Source organism: Scyliorhinus canicula, chromosome 19, assembly GCF_902713615.1.
Source record: "Scyliorhinus canicula chromosome 19, sScyCan1.1, whole genome shotgun sequence".
NCBI classification, from domain to species: domain Eukaryota; kingdom Metazoa; phylum Chordata; class Chondrichthyes; order Carcharhiniformes; family Scyliorhinidae; genus Scyliorhinus; species Scyliorhinus canicula.
Genome location: NC_052164.1, coordinates 82,362,496 through 82,377,767, shown reverse-complemented (window position 1 = coordinate 82,377,767; position 15,272 = coordinate 82,362,496). Strand labels below are relative to the sequence as shown.

Here is a 15,272-nt window from a genome sequence, read left to right as displayed (position 1 = left end):
ATGCCACCGATTGGCATGGCCGCACCAGCGGGTACTTACCCCGCGCACTCTTTGTTACTCCACCGCCCCGTTGGATGAGTCCGCGGGGCGGCTGAGGGGCATTACGGACGGCGCATGCGCGGCTCTGACGCATATGCGCGGATGACGTCATCATATGCGTCAGCCGTCGCTAACTTTGGCGCGCGGGCTTAGCGAAATTCGTTAAGCCCGCGATGCCGTAGTTCACGGGGCCGCGATGCTAGCCCCGACCGGGGAGCAGAATCGGGTCCCGGGAGGGGGCGCGGAGGCTGCCGTGAAACACGGCCGTTTTCATGGCAGCCTTCACGACTCCCCGCCTTTGCGGAGAATCGCGCCCTAGATATTTCTGTTCCTAAAAGCAATGTTAATACAGCATGCCTGGAACCAATATTGCACCAAGAGTTATGCCAGGCAGCTCCCAAAAATGCAATTAAAATGCAATTTTTGAAATCTGGAACTCAAAAAGGCTGTTTGGATAATCAGAACTTTCAATGATTCAATTGCCAGAGTTATGTTGGGTAAAGCTGTCAAGGGATATGGACCTGTGGCAAGTAATTGGAGTTGTGATACAGAGCAGACATGATCAAAATGAATGGCAGAACAGGTCCAATGGACTGAAGGCCTATTGCTGTTCCTATATAGACTGGTGCTCCTGATGTCACTGCGGTGACTTGACTATGGCGGTATAAATAGACCTGCGTCCAAACTGTGATCTGGCATCATTTTTCCCCCGCCTGTGGGCAACTGCAGTTTACAGTCTAGTACTCTAACATCCATTCATTTGCTTCACTTTACTTTAAAACTTACGCTGCCTCAGTACAAATGATGCAATTTTATGGGATCGCCGGCTCTTTTTAGTCTGCAGGAAAGTAGCATTTGAATGCAGGAGGCAGCATTAATGTCAACCTGTGTCTACCTGCATTACAGAGCATATATGTGGAGAGTTCCAGAATAGCACTAATTCAGCCCCAACCAGGGAGGACAAGGGGCCAGCAGAGCATGACACTCCCCTTCACTGCTACACACAATGCAGGTACAATATTGCCATGATGAATATAAGGGCACATGGTGGCACTTAACCAGGTTTTCATATTCCCTACTGAGCCATGAAGAGTCTTTTCCTTTCAATAGATCAGATTTGATTTAATTGTTTTCCACACAATTGCACAGTTACAATATATCGTTACTCATCCATATATTTTTCTTGTTGCATGCAGTCCACGCATCTCAATGTCCACAATACAGAAAGATGGTGAAGGAGTCTCGTGTATGGGCTTGCACTTGACTCAGGGATTGGTTTTGGCAAGTGGCACAAGTAATTATGTATACTTCTGTGACTGCCTGTTGCATTTATGCCCACTGGGTGTTTGAGTTGCTTTGTTGTAGCTCTATCACCTTCCATTGCCTGCTGTGCAGGCATGTGTCCATTTTTTATTGTGTCTGGGTTATATAGTGAATATTATTGGTCTGCCAGTCAGTAATGGCTGTAGGCCATGAATGAATTCCAGATACTGGAGTATAACTTCAAGTTTAACGGCCTTTAAGTTGTCACCGAATACTGGAGCCACTGGAAGGCTATGCAACACGATTATGGTTTCACCAAGGCAGATATATGAATTTTGTCAAAAGGATAGTTTAAAGCAATATTTGTGACCCCACCATAAGGTACACTGTAGCTGACTGATGGATTGTTTACCTGGGCTGGGTGGTGTGTACATTTCTCATGTGATGGCAGTAGCCAGAATGAGCAGGCAGCCAGGTTCACATCTATGGCTGGCTCCCACAGGCACATGGTGCCATCGATTGGGCACACATGGCAATCTGAGCACCAGCAAATCAACGAAGAACACTCAACAAGGGCAGCATGGCGGCACAGTGGTTAGCTCTAATGCCTTAATAGCACCAGGGATCTGGTTCGATTTCGACCCTGGGTCAATTACTGGGGGGGGTATAAGTTTAAGGTGTGAGGGGCAAAGTTTAGAGGTGATGTGCGAGGGACGTTTTTTACACAGAGGGTAGTGGGTGCCTGGAACTCGCTGTTGAAGGAGGTGGTGCAAGCAGGTACGATAGTGACGTTCATGGGGTGTCTTGACAAATACAAGAATAGCATGGGAATTGAGGGATACAGACCCTGGAAGTGTAAAAGGTTTTAAATTAGATGGGCAGCATCGTCGGCTCAAGCTTGGAGGGCCGAAGAGCCTGTTCCTGTGCTGTACTTTTCTTTGTTCTTTATCTGTGTGGATTTTGCACATTTTCCCTGTGTCCGCGTGGTTTTCCTTCAGTTTCCTCCCACAGTCCAAACATATGCAGGTTGGGTGGATTGGCTATTCTAAGTTGCCCCTGACTGTCCAAAGATATGCGGGTTAGGTGGGGTTATGGAGATAGGGTGGGGGAGTGGGCCTAGGCGGGGTGCTCTTTCAGAGGTTCGGTGCAGACTCATTGGGCCGAATGGCCTGCTTCCGCACTGTAGGGATTCTATGGATTCTATGGAACTGCAAGGGATTTAATTCCGTTCATGTTTTGCTGTTGTGCAAGAAAAGGTTCTTGCGGACCTGTGTCAGATAGCCGGGGAGCCTTCACAATACTTTCATACTGTGGCAGTCCAACATCCCCAAGTTGTTCATACCAACCTGAGTGATGGCTGTCTGACGACAAAGTTAACCCCCTTTCAAACTGGCTCATGACACCTTTGAGGAAACGCACCAATTAATCCAAAATTTGTTAGAGGGCCAGCCAAATGGCTACCTGATCAGTCCACTGTTAACTCTCTGGAGCAGTGATGAGCAACCAATGCTAGTGATCAGGCTGCATGAGTGGCTCTCCTTCATCGCAATGGACAACAAGTTTGAAATTGGCTTGTTCTCAAACCATGACCCGATAAATAAATTTAATACATGACAAATATTTCAAAACGGGTTATAGAAAATGCTGGATCATTTATATAATCAATCAACTTCAAATTGTATAAACAAAATAAATATTTACACTTTGGACGCAGAGGGCGCATACGGCTCTCACAGTCATTGTTGGGCGCAATCAGTAACACATCACCCTCCCTTGCTTTACGTGCATAAGACTTCCTGCGTTTCTTTCGTAGGAAAGAAACGACACAGACAGAAACTAGAATGTGGCAACCCTGCATGTGAGCAACATATGGCTCCCAGGCCGCATGTCCCATAACTGCTCTGGGGTCTGATTTCTTCCTCACTATCAACCACACAGCCAATTTTTTTATCATTTGTAAAATTCTTCATCATACCGTCTGATTTAAAGTCTAAATCATTGGGATATACTGTGAAAAGCAAGGTACTTAGTATTAAGCCCTGTGAACCCCAATGGAACAGTCTTTCAGCCACTAATACACACGCCAATCCTTACACTTTGCTTCCCACTATTGTACAAATTTTGGCTCAGCTTTTCCCAAGGACTTTTGCTTTTCTCATCCATCTATGATGCTGGACCTTGTCAAAAACCTTGCTAAAATCCAGGGAGACGATATTAATCATGTCACCCTCGTTGACACTCCTTGTTACCTCCTCAACAAATTCAATGAAATAAGTCAGTCACAATCTTACCTTAATCAATCCATGCTGATTGTCCCTATCCATGCCTCTCTAATGCCCATTAATGATGAACTTTTTCCAATTTATCCACCATCGAGGTTAGGCCAGCTAACCTGTAATTACTCAGTCTGCCCCTGTCTCCCTTTATTAACAATTATATAATGTTAACAGTTCTTCAATACTCTAACACCATGAATTTTATGGGCCACCGATGAGTGGGAAAAAAGGCAGATAGACCCTTAATGAGGGCATCATATCATCAACAGTGCCTCCTGCTAGCCCAAGCACCTGGATCCCTACCATGATTTTACAGGTGGTGGAGGAGGCGTCGGGTGGCTGACCTGCCCTTGGCACAATTGAGGCCCTTAAATGAACAATTAATGCCCAGTTGAGGGCCTTATCCCATGGTCATTGTGATTAAATGGGTGTTGGGGGAGGCCTACACTTAATGTGTAGATCAACAGCTTTAATCCCTCAGGCAGTGAAGTATTGAAAGGGGAGAGTGTCTTCTTCCTGGGCTCCCTGTGCCAATCAGAGCCCGCGCCCCCACCCCTCCCCCTACCCCCACAGTTTTCACTGTCCACTGTCCATACCCACCACACTCCTCCCAGGTCCCTCCCCCTGCCCATCTCCCTCACTGATACCTACCAACCCAGCCCTGGCAAGATCCCAGGCTAACCTGGGTCTGGTGTCATCCGTGGTTCCTCTTTCTCCCACGCCTCCTGCAATATCGACAGTGACCAACATTCCTGGTGTGGCGCTGAGCTGCTGTCGTCTGATTGGTCAGGAGCTCTATGTGGTGGGATATTCTCCTGGAGACAGACAGAAGTCCTGTCTTAGACTAGTTAGAGGGCTATCACCAAAAAAACACGTGAGCCACCAGTTGGAGGCAGGCATGCACCCCCCCCAAATGTTTGGGCTGCGGGAAGTCCATCCTCAATGCTTAATCTAACCCCTTGCCAGAGAGGATTAGAAAACGATTGCCAGAGTCTCCACTATTCCCTTCCTTGCTTCTTTAAGGAGCCTGGAATACACTTCATCCAGGCCTGGTGATTTGTCTACTTTCAAAGATACTGTGAGTGGGACATACCATGACAACAGATTTCCTGGAAGCAGACAGAACAGGAGGGAAAATGCGAAACCTATTCTCACTCACTGCATCTATCCCATTTCATATTACACCCTGCTCCTCCTGACTGCAATGTCTGCATCATTTTTGCTCAGTGTTGAAGTGATTTGGTTAAGATGTGGGTTACTGAGATTAATTCTGACACTCTGTGGCAATGGATGGAGTCCAAGTCTCCATCTCCAATGCTCTTTGATGCTTACGTTCAAATTCTTCTCTTCGCCATTTGTGAGCTCCTTGATCTATGGGGTCCACCTCCTGTCCCCTCCCTCTGCCTTGTATTTTGCATTCTCTTCCTCTTGGAGGAGGCAAGGCAAGGTTGTAACACACATTTGCTTGATTCTATATATTGAATGAGGGTGAATCTCAAACAAATGCATTGCAATCGTTAAATGCCATGCACTTGAAGTGTGCTGATAATTGAGGTGGTGCAACATTACTGAAGGATTGGAATGAGTGGCAGTGGGGCAAGGTGGAGAGGAAGAAGTATGTAGAGAGGGAATAGTGGGTGCTGCTGAAACTTAGGTGGGTGTGAATAATGGACACCTGCTCCAACTGCAGTAGGTTTGTTCTGGGTCTCTTCCCGCAACCAATATCCTTGCTTCTAACCTCCCTGGTCAACAGGTTTGAGAGTGGTGTGAAGGAAATCCAATTGTACCACCATTCCTTCATTGTTGGTGCCGCATCGGTCTGCTTACACTAGGCACTTCCCTTTTAGTAAACCATGGCTGTTGAATGCAAATCGACCCTTTCTTATATTTACTGGAATATAAGGTTGGGATAGACATATTTTTGATCTTGCAGGGAATCAAGGGATACGGAGAATGGGCAGGGGATGGAGTTGGGGAACTCAGGATTAGCCCTGGTCATATGAAATGGTGGAACAGACTCGATGGGCAGAGTGGTCTACTCCTTCTATTTATTGTGTTCTTGTGGCTTTTCTATTCAGTTTTCTAACACGGTCCTCAGTTTATCAGAGAGAAACACCTTGGCACGTTTTATCTCATTAAAGGCACTGTATAAGTTACCTCTCTTCTTAAAGTCCAACATTCTGACTAATATGGTGTTTAACCTTTTTAATACCTTCTGCTTTGCCCTGACAACGACTTTTTGTCTGACTATACCCCCGAAGTGCCTTGAGACGATTTTGTTTCTGTGTTAAAGGTGCAGGTTATTGCAGTTTATTCGCACACTGCTAAGATTAAACAATTAATGTCAATGTTTGCACTAGAAAAGAAATGCTGGGCACATCAACGTGCTGAAACTCGGATCGGGAAAGCATTAGGTCACATTTGGAAGTTTTGAACAGCAAGGAACAACTGCCACCCAAAATCGTCATTTCAATCAACCATATGACCATTTAAAACAAAAAATGTTCCCAGAATTTCATCCGTCACATAATCAGAGATTCAGCACTGCAAATTTCAGGTTAGACTGTAGATTGCAGGATTAGTTTCCAGCAATTACCTGCAGAACAAATTCCTCCCGGACATACGTTGCAACTTATTGGATGGACATAGGAATTGCTCTCCCTCGTTGTGTGTAATATAGAGAGGGGGGCGGGGGGGGGGTGTTAAAAATCAATTTGATAAATTAACACTTGCCGACTTTAAGGCACACATCTGCCCCGTCAAGAATTACCATGCAATCGATTGCATGTTTTCGTTATTGCTCTGCACCGTTATTGGGTGATTTGTGGACCCGGTGGATTGATTTTGCATCTTTGCAATGACAGGGTCTCCGGGATCTTTGCAATGACAGGTTCACGTCGCCTGCTCCTGAAAATGCGGGGTGAACTTTCGGGCCCTGCCAGGGTTTTGGAGGGGAGAGTCTGGAGAGAAGGGAGCCGAGCAGAGCCGAGCCCCGGCAGCTTGGATGAAGATGCCTCGTCTCCTCTCTCCCAGCTCCTTGCTATTGCGCATGATACTGCGGCGCTCCAGCCTCCGCACCTCAACCCACCTTGAGAAACTGGCAAAGGAAATACCCCAGCCCCACCGATAGGCGGCGCCCCCGGCCAATCAGCATCGCGCCTCGGCTGGCCACAGCCAATCAGCGGCAGGGAGGGGGGGGGCGACTAGCAAGTTAGGTTAGCGGTGGGGGGGGGAGGAAGGGGGAATCCACTCCCCCATCCGCGCTGCCTGAGAAACCCAGAGAGCTTTCAGACAAGAACGCAAGTGGCAATCTAGGAAAGGGAGGGGAAGAGGAGGATGTAACCGAATGAGAGAGAGAAAGAGGGGCAGAGAGAGGAGGAGAGACAGAGAGAGTCAGAGGCAGGGGGAGAGAAAGGGGAAGAGGAGGAGAAGGAGAAGGAAAAAAAATCATCCACTCACTCACTCACTCAGCAGAGGGAGAATGAACAGCGGTGAGCAGGAGCTGAAGAGGAGGACACCGTCGGAAGGGCTGCGTTCCCGGGGAGCATCTGAAAGTGAAGAGAGCTCCAAGATATGATCCAGCCAGGTCTCACAGCGGGTTAACAGTACTATGATTTGGTATGTGGCCACTTTGCTAGCGGGTGTAATCAGCACTAGAGGATCGGCAGCTCAAGGTGAGTTGAAGTTCAATATCATTCTCTCCCCAAGTTTATTTCACTGATGCTTGCAAAAAAAAACTGTGCTGACAGCGGCGGCTTGAACTGATTCAGGGGGGTGGGTGGTGAGAGTTTGTGTTCAATATTTGCCACATTATCCTCATGAATTGAACTTGGCTGCTAACCCCGATTGTAAAGGAGGCTGGCTTGTAAGGCTCATTATGGGTCACCCCCTTTTTCTCTCCATGCAGGTTTATTCCTTTTCAGGCGCCACTGCAAAAGTTCTCGAAGGGAGAAAAAGAGACTTTTATTATAATGGGTGGTTTTGTGGAAGCTGCCTGGCTGGACAGTCCTGTTAAATACCCTCCCTCCCCTGGCACCCCCTCGGTGCTTTCTCTCTGATTCCCAGGTGTTCAGACACCTGGCTGGGCTGAGACACAAGCCCCTCGCATCCCCTTTGGCGGATGGCAAGGCTTCTTTGTGGCTTTCCCGCTCGGGAATGTCACCAGTCTCAGCAACTTTTTCGGGGGTTTGTTTTTTTGCCAGGGGTGGGGAGGGGGGGCAATTCACTTCTTTCCAGTGGAAAGCATCAGGCTACAGTCGGATCTCAACATTGCTGCAGTGCCCCTGGTCGCTGGAGTTGTGAATACTCTGCGCTGAGAGAGGGAGAGAGATGACAGGAGCCCAAGTTTCTTTGGGTTGGGATGGAATTGGCGATGTCTCAGGGCAGACCTGAGGGCAGACCTGAGTACAATCTGATTGATTTCAGATGAATGTTGCTGACGTCCATTTCTGAAGAACGAAATTGAACCAGTTCACACTGGCAGTCACTGAAACTTTGAATAATTCGGTTTTAACATTTTAATTCGAGCCCATATGTCTATTTCCTGAGGGTGCGGGTTCCTAACCTATCCCTGGTGTTGGCATATCTCTTATATCCCAGATCATGGAGCAGAACATTGGCATTGGGGGAGTTTTAAGTAAATGTGACCCTTGTGCCAAATGGCTGGCAGTCCTTACTGACGAATCCCTCTAGCAGAACCTAAGAGCTGCCATTTCCAGCTGATATAAACCCCAAAAGCCCTGCCGTCTTCAGACCGCGTCCCGGGACCGACTGCAAGACAGGGCTTTGCGAGGGGAGGGCTGGGAGGGGAGGTTTTCAGGTTATGTTCTGACTCAGTTAGCAAGCTCTTGTTACCGCTGCGTGTTAAATCTACTCTCTACGTTGCACACACATCTGGAGCACTTCCCCCGAATGCTCCTTGAATGGAAATGCTCCTTTATACCGGGGGGGGGGGGGGGGGGGGGGTGCTGCCCCACTGCGGGGCTGCCCCACTGCCGAATACTAGGATGGAGCCAACACACTGTACACTAAGCCGCCATCACACTGAGCAATGGAAGTCGAGCAGAGGTTTCAAAGGTCACCGAGATTTAAAGGTGAACAACGTGGTATCCAAGGGTAAAGTCTCCGCAGTCTCCTTTATGAACCGATCGCTGGCTCTTGCACTGAGTGCATCGATTCGCATCTCCTAATGTGTCGCAATTGGCAAGGTGGATTCAGCGGTCCTCCGCTTGCAATTGGCGATTTCACCCGGCTGCGTTCTCATTTTGGAAAGAATGTGTCGCACATTCGGACTCCAGTCTGAGAAAAAAAGGTGGGAGGGGGGGGGGGGGTGGGAAAAGGCAGGTTAGTGATCGGTTGTTGTTTTGTGCCAGCCACTGGATGAGGAGTGCTCCGGGCTGTTAAACGCCACAACCTCGACCTCCACTCCAGAGGACAGTCTCCCCCAACTTCCACCGGCCTGTTCATTCTCCCTGACACCTCTCTCCCTGTGTGCGGGTGGAGTGATGCCAGCCTCGCTCACTCCAGTATGTCACAGCATCGTCATGTACTTGTGAGAGGTGGTGAGTAACTGGTGTGAATACCAAGTACACAACGTCCCACTTCTATGATGACTAACTGCACAATAAATGAGCAAGCATTTAAATGTCCTCAGTGGTGACCCCCCCCCCCCCCCGATATTTGAATCATTGTTCTATCTGAACTGCGATTCTGCACAGAAACCAACAAATACCTAAAATGGCAAAGTGAAAAGTTTGACTGAATTGTTTTTCTTTGTCAACAGCCCCGATTTCCCTCTTGGCAAATGAACTTGAGTTTACTTAAATGCAAAGAAGATACAAGGACTGCATGCTCCAATCATGTGGGTGGAGGTAGCACAGTGGTGAGCACTGCTGCCTCACTGTGCCAGGGACCCGGGTTTGATTCCAACCTTGGGTGACTGTGTGGAGTTTGCACGTTCTCCCCGTGTCTGCGTGGGTTTCCTCCAGGTGCTCCGGTTTCCTCCCACAGTCCAAAGATGTGCAGGTTAGGTGGATGGGCTTTGCTAACATTTTGTCCCTTCGTGTACAAAGATGTGCAGATGAGGTGGGGTTATGGGGTTAGGTGGGATAGGGCGGGGCAGTGGGCCTAGGTAGGGTGTTCTTTCAGAGGGTCTATGCAGACTTGATGGGCTGAATGGCCTCCTGCACTGTAGAGATTCTATGTTAAATTGGTTTGAATTAAGTTAAAGATGGCACCAACACGTGAAAATCAATAACTCACACTTAAGAGGGCAAGGAGTGAATATTTAGTGAATATCTGAATATTTAGTCATAGTTGGATTTACATGCTGTGCGGGGTAATGGAGAGGGGGGGGGGGGTTTCTGGTACACAGTAGTTTGGAGAACCATAGTGCCACAGAATAGATATCTGGATTCTTTTGTATTCCAGCTCAGATCACAAACTTGGTCTCTTATTCTCAGTTTGCTCTATGCACTTGTTGCTAACCAGTTCAGAATGGTGTTGGTCATTTTTCAATGTCTGCTCTCTCATTTGAGGCTTATAGGCTGATACGTTTGAGGAAGATTTGAGATTTGAGGAAGTATGCTGGATAACTATTTATTTTTGAGTTTAGTGACTGCTAAGGAAATACTTTCAGTGTTCCTAACCATGTATCTCCAGTGAAGGTTCTGACCATGTCTCCAAGTGAATTTATGCATGCAAGCTGCAATATGTGGGTTCCCTAATGCCTCACTGGGTCAACACACTATATTGTCTGGTACACATACATCCAGAAGGTCTCTCTTTGGATCTTGGTTTGTTGTTCACTAAGCAGTTTCATCCAGGTATAGAGAGGCTGCAATTGTCATGCATCTTGATAGGGAGGGGAACCAAAATCTGATTTGGGGTTCTTGATGTTTCGGCATCTCTAGTGGATGAACATTCTATCTGTGGAGTCAAATAGTCTTTGAATTCACTGCCTAAACTCACAGATGGAATAATTGGCAATTAAGGGAGGCACAGGGAACTGCTGTTGACTGATCTGCACCCAAAGCCAGTGATTTCTGGAGAAGAGGGAAGAAAAATTAGATGGATGAGAAATGCCAAGACTCTTTTTGCATTGTTTCTTTTTAATCAGCGAGCTCAGCTCTTATTTGATTTAACTAATCCCAAATATAAAGACATTGGAACAATGTACTGGCCAGTGTAACATTGCAGGCTGATGATGCTGGTGGGACTTCTACTGGTCTATTTGTACTGGAAGAGCTTTTGTAGTTTTTCCAGTTTGTAATGACTGAGTGTGGGGCAAATTTGCAAAGAGGGTGGGAAGGCCAGGACAACTCAATCCAGGACACACACTTCAACTGAAGACTATTTTTATTAAAGCTGCTAGCACATTTATAAATTGGATCACTTCTGTAGTCCTGAACAGACAAATATCATAACTTAGCTGCTGTTAACGGTACTGCATGTTACTGACATGAATGCTGAAGATAGCAGCATATATCAACAAAGAAAGAAAAAAGAACTTGAAGTTATGATCATGCATTTCATGACCCCAGGTTTTTCACATCCAAATGCAGTACTATTTTGAATCCTGTTGTAATGTGAAGAAATGTGGCAGCCACTACGCACATGGCAAGTATCCCAAGATAGCAACTTGGCAAGATAACACACTAACTGATGTGATGATATGGTTTGATGGTCTTGGATGTGAGAAAATGTTACCCAGAACACAGAAAGGACTATCTTGCTCTTCTTTGAGTACTGTTATGGTTTAATGTCTCATCTGAAAGGTAGTACTCGTGCAGTCAGTATTCAAAATGATGAATCCATAGAATCCCTAAAGTGCAGAAGGACGCCATTCAGCACATCAAGTCTGCACTGACCCTCCGAAGGAGCACCCTACCTAGGCCCACTCGCCCGCCCTATCCCATAACCCCCGCGCATTGATCATGGCAAATCCACCTAACCTGCAACTCTTTGGTCTGATGAGTTGTATAGGTGGTGGGAGAGGGGCAAATAGCATTTTGCAAGAAAAAAATAACATGCAATTCTGTAGAACTTTGTCACACTCAGCTCTGTGTGTACCAAAGTGTTTTACAATCCTAGAATTCCTTCTGAGGTCCATTGCTTCTCTTTATGGACTGATATAACAACTAACATAGTGGGGTCCCGCACACAACAAGGGAACAAATAATCAAATAACGTATTTTTACAACCATATGAAACACCTGAGTGAGGAAAAGACCAGCTGGCCTATTGATCCTTTTCCATATATGTTATACATAAAGGTCAAGTGACTCCTTATCCCTGTCATTTATGGGCATTGAGTATTGGTATTCTAGCCCTGTCTAACACCCTTCTAGTTAAGTTTCATGATTGTGAGATTGGCTGTTAATCACATTGAAAGTAAAGTATTGGATAACACTTGCACATCAAGGCTGTGCTCGCAACTATGTGTATTTAATCTCAGATTGACAGTCGCACAATAACCTTTTGACTGGTTCATAATTAGTAAATTGCTATTTAGTGTTAAAGGTGATAGTGTTAACACATTGCAATAATGGTAACAAAAAGCAAGTACGCCAAGAAGAAGACAAGCCTGTGAAACAATTTATCACATTTGGCAAGCATAGCATGCGGTTATTTCTCTCGGTGCTGAAAAAGCAACCTGAAAAGCTGACCATGTCACATTGATTACATAATAACATAAGAACTAGGAGCAGGAGTAGGCCATCTGGCCCCTCGAGCCTGCTCCGCCATTCAATGAGATCATGGCTGATCTTTTGTTGACTCAGCTCCACTTTCCGATCCGAACACCATAATCCTTAATCCCTTTATTCTTCAAAAAACTATCTATCTTTACCTTAAAAACATTTAATGAAGGTGCCTCAACTGCTTCACTGGACAAGGAATTCCATAGATTCACAACCCTTCGGGTGAGAAGTTCCTCCTAAACTCAGTCCTAAATCTACTTCCCCTTATTTTGAGGCTATGCCCCCTAGTTCTGCTTTCACCCGCCAGTGGAAATAACCTGCCCGCATCTATCCTATCTTAGGGGAAACAATTCAGCCCAACAAGCAACATTTCCTTGCTCCATAACATAACTTATACGGAAGTTGTGAAAAGGGTGCAAATGATATGGGACCACAAAAACAGAACTGCTTGTCAATGCCTTGATAGGTAAGTTCTGTAACCTACTAATCAAAATCTGCTGGGGGTGTTCCCACAGATGGAGCTCTTCCAAAAAAACAACTGTAAACAAATCTATTTTGCTTTTAAAATAGCATTGTCTCTGTTATTCTCGTGCATGAATAGTTAACATCCAAGCCATAGAAGTATCCAGAGTTTTCTCAGCTTAAACACCTAAAGATATTAATTCGTGGAGGTGAAAGTCCATGTAGGAAATCCAAGAAATGGTGAATGGTTTGATTACGTGGGTGAAATATTCCAACAAAGCAATGATTCTGAAATGGCATTCAATAACTTTTTCTTGAAATTAACGCCATCTCCCGGATAGGCTAGTTGATATGAAAAGTGGTGATACGCTTCAGATGCCAGTGCTTAACAATGTATTACAAAGTTATCCCTCAAATTATTGCCAAAACAATGCAGTGCTCACTGTGCCATTGGCAGATGCCACATGCCAAGAAGCCAATTAACCCTTTTAGAGATTGTTCGTTGCAGCTGTTCGGAAAGCTGTGTGATTCCTATCATATAATAACCACCAAAAACATTTATCCATCTAATTGTCCTGTTTACTCTGGGGCTTTTTTCAGATACAAGCCAATAGTCCGTAAATATTACAGAATGAGTTGTGGCACATTTTTTAATTCAAGCCCCCCATTATAGTTGTAAACTGAATTTGTTACGTAACGCAATCTTGTGATGGTCTATATATATATTATATATATATTTTTTAAAATTTAGAGTACCCAATTATTTTTTCCAATTAAGGGGCAATTTAGCGTGGCTAATCTGCCTACCCTGCACATCTTTGGGTTGTGGGGGTGAAACCCACGCAAACACGGGGAGAATGTGCAAACTCCACATGGACAGTGACCCAGGGACGGGATTTGAACCCAGGTCCTCAGCGCCGTAGGCAGCAAAGCTAACCACTGTGCCACCGTGCTGCCCCTATATATATATATATATATATATTCACGTTGCCTGAGTTATTAGCCTAGTATCAGGGCCACTACACTACGGTATTCTGTCTGTAGTCTGGCTTGTTGAAATTTGGTAGAGGAAGACAACTTCAGATTTTAATTCCAGTTATTTCACAGATGGGAATAAAGACACAAGTTTTCCTATTTGTCATTGGACTAAAAAACCTTTTGCCACATGGAACAGAGGGCAGCCAGCGAGTATCCAACTGCTTGGCTCTGCATCCTGCTCTGGAGTAGTAATGTAAAAAAAATAGATTTTTTTTTTCTTTAAATGTAAAGAAAAAATAATACTTAATTAGCTTGCCGATGATTAGCAGGCATGCTTCTTGCCTGAATATCTAGCGTGTCCCAAAATATAACAGGCATGGGGTGGGGCGGGAGAGGATGTTAGAAGGTTTGGCTACTTCTGAATGTAGGTGACACATAGAAGTGAAATAAAGATTTGTATTTCTATCAGGCTTTTCACAACCACATCCCAAAGCACTTTCGGGCCAATGAAGTACTTTTTTGACGAGTAATCACTGTTGAAATGTAGGAAATGCACAGTTAATTTGCACCCAGCAAACTCCCGGAAACAGTAATTTGATAATGGTTAGATAATCTGTTTTCATGATGTTTATCGAGGTTTCGGCCAAGACACCCAGAGATAACTTCCCTGCTCATCATTGGAACGGTGGCTTAGGATCTTTTACATCCACCCGAGCTGACAGATGGGGTCGGGGTTTAACATTTCAGCCAAAGGACAGCACCCGTGACAGTGCCGGGCTCCCTCAGTACTTTGCTGGTGCGTCAACCTAGATTTTTTTACTCATAGGACTTGATGGACCTTTAATGCTGCTGTCTTGCAGTCCATTGCCCAGAAAATGATATAATTCACACATTGCCAGTTTCTTTTACAGAAACTGACAGAGTTTCAGAAAGTTCACTGTGTTTTTGATGATGTGCGAAATTAAAATTCCAGAGTAGTTATAAATCAAGCCCACTATTGTATGGATTGATCAGTCGGAACTTAAAGCCTTTGGAATTTCTGAGTGGGTCAGCAAGAGTTTACCTGACAGGTAGTGGCATTTAATGGCGCCACTATTAATTTTGGCATTTAGGTGTTTTGGCACACGTGTGGTGCTCAATAGATGGCCAAAATCACAGGATGCTTGATATTTTTCCTGAGATAGCCTGTCAGACATTGAAAAGCATGAGGCTAAAACCTCTGAAATCAATCCAAGGCCTGACTTTCATGCTCTCCCATCAGTGAGTTTTTAAGCAGGGAGGGAAGCATGAACTTAAAGGAATAGGATTCCCATTGGGTTCCCATCTGCTCCGAACTCACAGCATTTATTACACTGGGATGGGCACGGTCTCAGACACTGTGGATTTTGGCTGCTCAAGGACTGCTTCCCACCGGGCCTCTATTGAGTAAAGGAGCCGCGATGTCTTGCTGCAATTGTACAGGGCCATGGTGAGGCCACACCTCGAATATTGTGTGCAGTTTTAGTCTCCTTATCTGAGGAAGGATGTTCTTGCTCTAGAGGGAGTGCAGCGAAGG

General features: G+C 45.7%; 1 protein-coding gene across 9 annotated transcripts in view; it reads left to right on the top strand.

The window, feature by feature from the left end:
• The first annotated feature begins 6,851 nt into the window (after positions 1-6,851).
• Positions 6,852-15,272, top strand: part of igsf9bb (immunoglobulin superfamily, member 9Bb) — an 827,780-nt gene continuing 819,359 nt past the window's right edge. For all 9 annotated transcript variants that reach the window (XR_005458187.1, XR_005458188.1, XR_005458191.1 and 6 more), the window contains exon 1: positions 6,852-7,252. Coding sequence is in view for 3 of the 9 variants with exons in the window: in XM_038779227.1 (XP_038635155.1) it covers positions 7,189-7,252 (64 nt within the window). In the remaining 6 variants the exon portion in view is untranslated. The remainder of the gene's footprint in view (positions 7,253-15,272) is intronic.